Source organism: Oncorhynchus gorbuscha, linkage group LG09 (assembly GCF_021184085.1).
Source record: "Oncorhynchus gorbuscha isolate QuinsamMale2020 ecotype Even-year linkage group LG09, OgorEven_v1.0, whole genome shotgun sequence".
Taxonomy (NCBI): Eukaryota; Metazoa; Chordata; class Actinopteri; order Salmoniformes; family Salmonidae; genus Oncorhynchus; species Oncorhynchus gorbuscha.
The window spans coordinates 84,849,383-84,858,647 of NC_060181.1; the positions used below are offsets into that span (position 1 = coordinate 84,849,383).

The 9,265-nt window shown below is 47.8% G+C and overlaps 1 protein-coding gene across 3 annotated transcripts in view; it reads left to right on the forward strand.

The window, feature by feature from the left end:
• The window catches only part of LOC124044188 (AF4/FMR2 family member 3-like), a 40,653-nt gene that overhangs the window by 26,952 nt on the left and 4,436 nt on the right, over positions 1 to 9,265 (forward strand). For all 3 annotated transcript variants that reach the window (XM_046363713.1, XM_046363714.1, XM_046363715.1), the window contains 6 exons: positions 417 to 2,480; positions 2,956 to 3,470; positions 3,666 to 3,926; positions 4,109 to 4,172; positions 4,545 to 4,681; positions 5,158 to 5,229. In XM_046363713.1, the coding sequence (XP_046219669.1) occupies positions 417 to 2,480; positions 2,956 to 3,470; positions 3,666 to 3,926; positions 4,109 to 4,172; positions 4,545 to 4,681; positions 5,158 to 5,229 (3,113 nt within the window). The remainder of the gene's footprint in view (positions 1 to 416; positions 2,481 to 2,955; positions 3,471 to 3,665; positions 3,927 to 4,108; positions 4,173 to 4,544; positions 4,682 to 5,157; positions 5,230 to 9,265) is intronic.

The window sequence follows — 9,265 nt, forward strand, 5'->3', positions numbered from 1 at the left end:
CATTCTCCTCTCTCTCTTTCTCCTCTCTCTCATTCTCCTCTATATATATATATATATATATATATATATATATATATATATATATATATATATATTGCACTGGCCATTCAACATACCAATATTTTTGTGGGGAAAAGCTCATCTGTATATTTATAAATAGTGTTTCTTGCTGCTCAGGAAGATTGTTGTTTTTGGCTTAACCCCTGTTTTCATTGAATATAGTTCAATCACTTTCTGCAAGTTACTGACAGTGGAAGTTAGTGTTTAAAACCAATGTGAATGTATCAAAGTCAACCTGACTTGTTCTTCACAAAAAGCATGATCCCTCTTCTTTGCTGTTCCTACTGGACTGTTTCTCTACTCATCCCTCTCTCCTTAAATATGTCATCCCTCTCCATCCTCCTCTCTTTTCTCAGACAGATCACCCCCCCACCACTCAGTGGCAGCTGGATAAGTGGCTGAAGAAAGTCCGAAAAAAATCCTCCTCCTGGGATTCCAGCAACCGTGACCACACCCAGAGAGCTACAGAACACAGCTCGCCCTCCCCAGACCGCCACAGAGCCCCGTCTCCAGCCAGATCCTGGGGGACCAGAGAGGACTACAGCCCCGGCCAGAGCCCTGTTCCCAGCCCACACTTCAACTACAGCCCCAGGCATAGCCCTCGGCCTAGCCCTGGGTACAGCCCCTGTCCCAGTCCTTGCCACAGCCCAAGACACAGCCCCATCCTTAGCCCGGTCCCCAGTGTCTGTCTGAGTCCCTGCCTCAGCCCCAGAGCCAACCGCGACCCTAGCCCCATACCCCGACACCCCCCTAAGAGTCCTAGTCCCAGCCTTACTCAGTCTAGCTCCCGTCACTATCCTCAGGTTCGGAGTCCTCATCAGGAAAGCTTCAGGCCTCTCACGCGGCCTAGCTTAACATCCAGCCCGAGCCATAGACCCAAAATCAGGATCACACCTGCTCCCAGCTTTGAGTCCAAGAGCAAACTGAGGCACAGTTCCTCTCCCCAGCCTCCACTTCATTACGGCTCCAGGCCTAAACCCAAACAGAGCCAATCTGTTCCCACTCCCAAGAACACAGCCAAGGCAGCCCCTGCGCTGAGCACTGAGCCAAGCCACAGACCTAGACCTAGTCCCAACTCCAATCCCAGGCTTCATTCTCAGCCTAGGTTGAAACACAACCCCATCCTAGCACTCAAAACCAGCCAACAACTAACAACCTCTGGACAAAGGCCCAAGGAGAGTAGCAGACTCAGCCACAATTCCAACTCCAAACCCAGGCCCAAGTTTGGGCCTAGTTTGACAACCAGCCTCAGTACCAGTCCCAGTCCCACACCCAGGGCCAAGACCTTACCTCCCGCAGGCCCTAGCAGAGAGACCAGCAGCAGAGTTGGTCACAGTTCCAAATCGAGTCCCAAGCCACATTCTCGGCCGATCTCCAAAGCTGGTTCTGGGCCTAGCTCTAGATCCAGCCCCAGTCCTATACCCAAAGTCAAGTCCCGGGAGAACCCTGCTCCCCACCCAAAGCCTCCACAGAGGAAGCCCCATTCCAGGGAGACAGAACGGGAGGTGGACAACCGGAGAGAGACCCAGGCAGTAGACAGGAAGGCAGACAGGCAGGCAGAGGGAAGGGGGCGGGGTAATGTAGAGAGACAGGGAGAGAGGCCAGGGGAGAAACAGGGAGAGAGAAGACTGGCAGAGGATAAGTTGCTTAGACGACCCTGGGTCCAGAGTTCAGAGGAGGAAGAGGACGTAGAGGAGAGAAAGAGGAGGAGGGAGGAGAGAGAGAAGGAGGAGAAGAGGAGGAGGAGGAAGGAGCAGCAGCAGCAGAGAGGTGAATGGCAGGCGGTCCAGCCCAAGCAGAGACCTCACACCAACAGCGAGCGACACCGCAATCCCATTGATCCACAACGCCACGGGACTAAGAAAAAGAGGAGGAGGAAGAGTGAGGAGGAAGAGAGAGAGTCTCAGCCGGACCCTTCCCTTCCGCCGTCGCCCTCCTCCCCCACACCTGTCATCCCTCCCACAGATTCCTCTTCTTCATCATCTTCCTCATCAGAGTCCGACTCGGAGCCCAGTCTGCCTCCCAACGTCGCCAAAGTCCCTGCCGACTCCACGTCCAGCCAGCGTCCCATCCCCAGGAGAGGGCACCAGGGCCCTGGGAGGCCTTCAGACACCAGGCCAGGAGTGCTCTACCCCACTGCCACATCCAACCAAGCCCACGGGCCGCAGAGCCAGGCAAAGCAGAAACTCTACACCTTGGTCCCGTTTGGGCGTAGTGAGCAAGCCCCATCCTCACACCGAGGCCTGAGGAATCTGGTGGTGCAGTTAAACCTCTCCCTGCTCAGCAGAGTACCTGATACTACGACAGACACCCCAGCCTCTCACAAACACCCCTCCTCTTCCTCTTCCAAGCAAAAAGAGGCCATGAGACACCCGTACACCCCAGAGACAGAGGGAGGAGACAGCAGGAGGAAACGGAAGGTAACACACATTTCTCTTTTTCTGTGTAAACAAGGTAGTTGTAATGTAGCTAGTTTATCATGGAATATTAATGTCACCCTTTACTGAGACCTGGTTTACTGGTCACTGTTGATTCCGAAATACAATAGGCTGGTGTCTGTGATGTAGTGGTAAATGCTGTTTACTCTCCACTACATCTCTGGTGATGTTGCTTCAGAACTGCAATACCCTGAAATCCGTGGTGTTGCTTCAGAAGAATTGCAATAGCCTAGTGTCCATCACTGTTGCTTTAGAACTATAGTAGCCTGGTGTCCATCACTGTTGCTTTAGAACTATAGTAGCCTGGTGTCCATCACTGTTGCTTTAGAACTATAGTAGCCTGGTGTCCATCACTGTTGCTTTAGAACTATAGTAGCCTGGTGTCCATCACTGTTGCTTTAGAACTATAGTGGCCTGGTGTTCGTTGTTCAACTATAATGTGTGTGTTTCTTCCTAGTCAGAGAATGGAATCCAGCACCACAGAGTGAGTAAGCGGAGTAACTCCCACACCAACGGCCCCTCAGCCCACACAGAGTCTACAGCTAACAGAGAGAGTAAGCAGAGTAACTCCCAAACCAACGGCCCCTCAGCCCACACAGAGTCTACAGCTAACAGAGAGAGTAAGCAGAGTAACTCCCAAACCAACGGCCCCTCAGCCCACACAGAGTCTACAGCTAACAGAGAGAGTAAGCAGAGTAACTCCCAAACCAACGGCCCCTCAGCCCACACAGAGTCTACAGCTAACAGAGAGAGTAAGCAGAGTAACTCCCAAACCAACGGCCCCTCAGCCCACACAGAGTCTACAGCTAACAGAGAGAGTAAGCGGAGTAACTCCCACACCAACGGCCCCTCAGCCCACACAGAGTCTACAGCTAACAGAGTGAGTAAGCGGAGTAACTCCCACACCAACGGCCCCTCAGCCCACACAGCTAACAGATGTCTAGACCCCCACAAAGATGCCAGACACAACAGGTGAGACTGGAACGCACACTCTAATACACATTCTCATACACACTTATACACACTCTCATAAACACTTAGACACACTCTCATAAACACTTAGACACACTCTCATAAACACTTATACCCACTCATACATAAAACAGGCATACAGACTGTAAAAAGTACTGACTGTGTCTTTGGGTGGGGGGGTGTATGTGTGAGCAGGTTCTTGGAGGACTACCTAGACAGTAAGAGGCCACTGTCCCCCCTGTCCCCTCTCTCTGACACCCCGGACCACACCAAGCCTCCCATCAAAACAAAGCCCCCAGTGCAGCACTACACAAACAGTGAGGTGCCCAGGACCCATGCTAAGATGGAGGTGGAGTGTGTAGGTGTGTCCGGGAAGCCCCCGCACATGTGTGAATCCTGGGGACCTCCTTTACAACGGGCAGGGAGCCAGAGAGGAACTGTACTCAACCATGAACCGTGAGTGACTGACTGACTAAAATTAGACCCCTTTTGGTCCTCATGACTACAGCCCAACATATACCACCAGAAGCAGTCTGTAGCTGTCACACAGTAACATGTGTCTGACATTTACTATTCGCTCTTTCTCTCTCTCTCTCTCTCTCTCTCTCTCTCTCTCCTCTCTCTCCATCCCTATCTAGCCCACACCATGCTGAGTACTACATGCATGAGGCCAAGAGAATGAAGCACCGTGCAGATGCCATGGTAAGACTGGGTTAGGACTGGGTCAGGACTGGGTCAGGACTGGGTCAGGGCTGGGTTAGGACTGGGTCAGGACTGGGTCAGGACTGGGTTAGGACTGGGTCAGGACTGGGTCAGGACTGGGTTAGGACTGGGTTAGGACTGGGTCAGGACTAGGTTAGGACTGGGTTAGGACTGGGTCAGGACCAGAGGGACTGTTCTAACACTGAAATAGGACAGTTACAAATGTTTTAAAGATGTCTAGGACAATTAGTACAACATTACAGCTGGTTTAAAATAAGGACCCTGTCATGAAATTACTTGATTAAGTTGCTAGAGAGAGCTCTCATATCTCACATATCACTTGCAAAATGTCTCTCTCTGTCTCTGTCTCAGGTGGATAAGCTGGGGAAGGCAGTGAACTATGTGGATGCTGCTCTCTCCTTCATGGAGTGTGGCAAAGCTATGGAGGAGGGACCACTGGAGGACAAGTCACCCTATACCATGTACACAGAGACGGTAGAGCTCATCAGGTGAGATACACACACACACACACACACACACACACACACACACACACACACACACACACACACACACACACACACACACACACACACACACACACACACACACACACACACACACACACATACACACAAAACAGACACACACACACACACACGTGCACATGTGCACACACACACACACACACACACACACACACACACACACACACACACACACACACACACACACACACACACACACACACACACACACACACACACACACACACACACACACACACACACACACACACACACACACAGGTGCACACACACACACACACACGTGCATATGTGCACACACACACACACACACACACACACACACTCACACTCACACACTCACACTCACACACACACACACACAGGTGCACATGTGCACACACACAAACATGCACATACATACACCCACTTTAACAGTGATCCTCTGGGGTTGTCAGGTATGCCATGAGGCTGAAGAACCACTCTGGTCCTGGGGCCAGACAGGAAGACAAACAGTTGGCCGTACTGTGGTAAGTACGTCACTAACAACAGTCGGCTAAAAGGTCAAAGGTCAGTTGTATAAAAGGTCAAAAATACAGTTCTGATCAATATACAGTAACAGCTGCATAATGGAAGAATATTGGCTGAATTATAGAACATAAACCATTTAATAAGATCCCGAAAATCTATGGCATCGTAAGTATTCAATTTAATGTTAACTATATATGGTCTATTTATGTGTTTTAGAAATAACAAAATGACATGAAATGAGGCCTATACTCTATGCAACCAGCATCTTTCTAGGCCTCTACCACATCCCACAATCTCCCATAGCTTTCCCCATGGCTTTCTCTCATATTCCTGATTTGTTTTTGTCAAATCTGCTTGCTAATTCAACATTAGGTCGAGACTGTATTTAAGAAAATGACCTAACCTAAACGCCCTGCTCTATATTTGTTTTATGCAAAAATGGTTTAGTTGGTTATTCATTTTCCAGAGCGGATTCCCTTGTGGTTGAGTTAGCCTACTTTTCTCTCTTGTGATATAAGTATTATGTCTGTGCGTTTCGTCCCTGTTCAAGTGTCAGTGCAGTAGATCCTGGTCCAAGCATCAGCGTGGAAATAGATTCCGATCAAAACGCTGTACCATTGTTGACATTTTGAAGGGGACTGGCGTGTGTGTGAGCGGACATAGTGCACGTCGGCACGATCATAACATCTACAGCAAATCTACAAGCAAGTGTTCAAATGTGCATTGCTTTCTTTCTAAATAAATCGATCCACCAACAACCCGGACAACGCTGGGCCAATTGTGCGCCACCCCATGGGTCTCCCAGTCGCGGCTGGCTGTGACAGAGCCTGGACTCAAACCAGAATTTCTACTGGCAGACCACTGCGCCACACTGCCTTAGACGACTGGGCCACACTGCCTTAGACCACTGGGCCACACTGCCTTAGACCACTGGGCCACACTGCCTTAGACCACTGGGCCACACTGCCTTAGACCACTGGGCAACACTGCCTTAAACCACTGGGCCACACTGCCTTAGACCACTGGGCCACACTGCCTTAGACCACTGGGCCACACTGCCTTAGACCACTGGGCCACACTGCCTTAGACCACTGGGCCACACTGGAGGCTCCAGATTGCCCTTTTAACAACACTACCCCTGGCCTATGTTTCTATCAGAAGCAACACTACCCCTGGCCTATGTTTCTATCAGAAGCAACACTACCCCTGGCCTATGTTTCTATCAGAAGCAACACTACCCCTGGCCTATGTTTCTATTAGAAGCAACACTACCCCTGGCCTATGTTTCTATCAGAAGCAACACTACCCCTGGCCTATGTTTCTATCAGAAGCAACACTACCCCTGGCCTATGTTTCTATCAGAAGCAACACTACCCCTGGCCTATGTTTCTATCAGAAGCAACACTACCCCTGGCCTATGTTTCTATTAGAAGCAACACTACCCCTGGCCTATGTTTCTATTAGAAGCAACACTTCCCCTGGCCTATGTTTCTATTAGAAGCAACACTACCCCTGGCCTATGTTTCTATTAGAAGCAACACTACCCCTGGCCTATGTTTCTATTAGAAGCAACACTACCCCTGGCCTATGTTTCTATTAGAAGCAACACTACCCCTGGCCTATGTTTCTATTAGAAGCAACACTACCCCTGGCCTATGTTTCTATTAGAAGCAACACTACCCCTGGCCAATGTTTCTATTAGAAGCAACACTACCCCTGGCCTATGTTTCTATCAGAAGCAACACTACCCCTGGCCTATGTTTCTATTAGAAGCAACACTACCCCTGGCCTATGTTTCTATTAGAAGCAACACTACCCCTGGCCTATGTTTCTATTAGAAGCAACACTACCCCTGGCCTATGTTTCTATCAGAAGCAACACTTCCCCTGGCCTATGTTTCTATCAGAAGCAACACTACCCCTGGCCTATGTTTCTATTAGAAGCAACACTTCCCCTGGCCTATGTTTCTATCAGAAGCAACACTTCCCCTGGCCTATGTTTCTATCAGAAGCAACACTACCCCTGGCCTATGTTTCTATCAGAAGCAACACTTCCCCTGGCCTATGTTTCTATCAAAAGCAACACTTCCCCTGGCCTATGTTTCTATTAGAAGCAACACTTCCCCTGGCCTATGTTTCTATCAGAAGCAACACTACCCCTGGCCTATGTTTCTATCAGAAGCAACACTTCCCCTGGCCTATGTTTCTATTAGAAGCAACACTTCCCCTGGCCTATGTTTCTATCAGAAGCAACACTTCCCCTGGCCTATGTTTCTATCAGAAGCAACACTACCCCTGGCCTATGTTTCTATCAGAAGCAACACTACCCCTGGCCTATGTTTCTATCAGAAGCAACACTACACCTGGCCTATGTTTCTATCAGAAGCAACACTACCCCTGGCCTATGTTTCTATCAGAAGCAACACTACCCCTGGCCTATGTTTCTATCAGAAGCAACACTACCCCTGGCCTATGTTTCTATCAGAAGCAACACTACCCCTGGCCTATGTTTCTATCAGAAGCAACACTCCCCCTGGCCTATGTTTCTATCAGAAGCAACACTACCCCTGGCCTATGTTTCTATCAGAAGCAACACTACCCCTGGCCTATGTTTCGACCACATATTAGCAATGTTACAGCTAGACGAGAGTTGATGCGATTCTAATCTGGACATGTTTGTTCTACATGGTTCTGTATGTGTGGGTGTGAATTCCATAAAGACAATAGAGTTCTCTTTGAAATGCTCAGCTATGTTGAATTCTACCGATTCGAAAATAGAAACTAATTTCTATTAGATAAAATAGATGTGTTGTAACCGTGGCCAAATAATTACATTAACATACTGTATATTGCTAAGAATGTGAGAGTCGGGTTACTTTCCTATCAGGACTCAAACCCAGGCCACCAGCACCAATAACAAGCACCCTAACCACTGTCCCAATAAGGTATAGCGCTGGAGCAGGGTTCCCCAATTTGACACACAGGTGGTTTAATTTGGCCCCCCAAGTTTTCTGAGAAAAAAAACAATCACGTTTTATTTTGGGGAATTTTCATTGTTGGACATAAGACTATATAAACACCAGGATATCAGCTCCAAGTGATTTTATATTAAGAAATCTGTTAAAATATTCCCACGCATAGTAGAGAAACAAATGTAAGAAAGGTTTGACATGATTATGTTTAAGTCAAATATGATCTCTGTTTGGGCTTCTTGCAGTCAATTTGCCATCTACAAAATATTTGTAATTATGTTCCGACCCCTCTACCATCTGCTCAACAAAAAAAATCCTCCCGTGACTGAATCTAGTTGATAATCACTGCTCTAGGACATGTGCTTATTGGGGCATTATAGTTTAGGCCCTGTCCAGAATAAACCCTAACCCCTCCTCCCTAGGCACTTGTTCAGATCTAAAACAACTGGATATGTGGAAGCAATAGGGTGAATGCACTTTGAAGTAAATATCAGCTCTGGTAAAAGTACACTCAAGAAAATATTTGATTGATCCTAGTGATTGAGGAGTGTCATTAAACCAGGTTAATATGCCCCACCAATATTAGACTTTACAGAACGCCCTTGAAATATGTAAATCAACTCCATGATAGAATAGTCAAATCAAATATTAACTCCAACAGTGTAGCAGGAAAATCTGAATGCTGTGAACCAAGAGGTTGTGAGTTCAAATCCAACCTGAGGACATGTTGGATAATAATTACTGTATACAGTGCCTTGCGAAAGTATTCGGCCCCCTTGACCTTTGCGACCTTTTGCCACATTTCAGGCTTCAAACATAAAGATATAAAACTGTATTTTTTTGTGAAGAATCAACAACAAGTGGGACACAATCATGAAGTGGAACGACATTTATTGGATATTTCAAACTTTTTTAACAAATCAAAAACTGAAAAATTGGGCGTGCAAAATTATTCAGCCCCCTTAAGTTAATACATTGTAACGCCACCTTTTGCTGCGATTGTACATGCACAATGTCATCAAGTGTGTCGAACATGCAAAGGTGAAGCACTGTGTACGAGAATC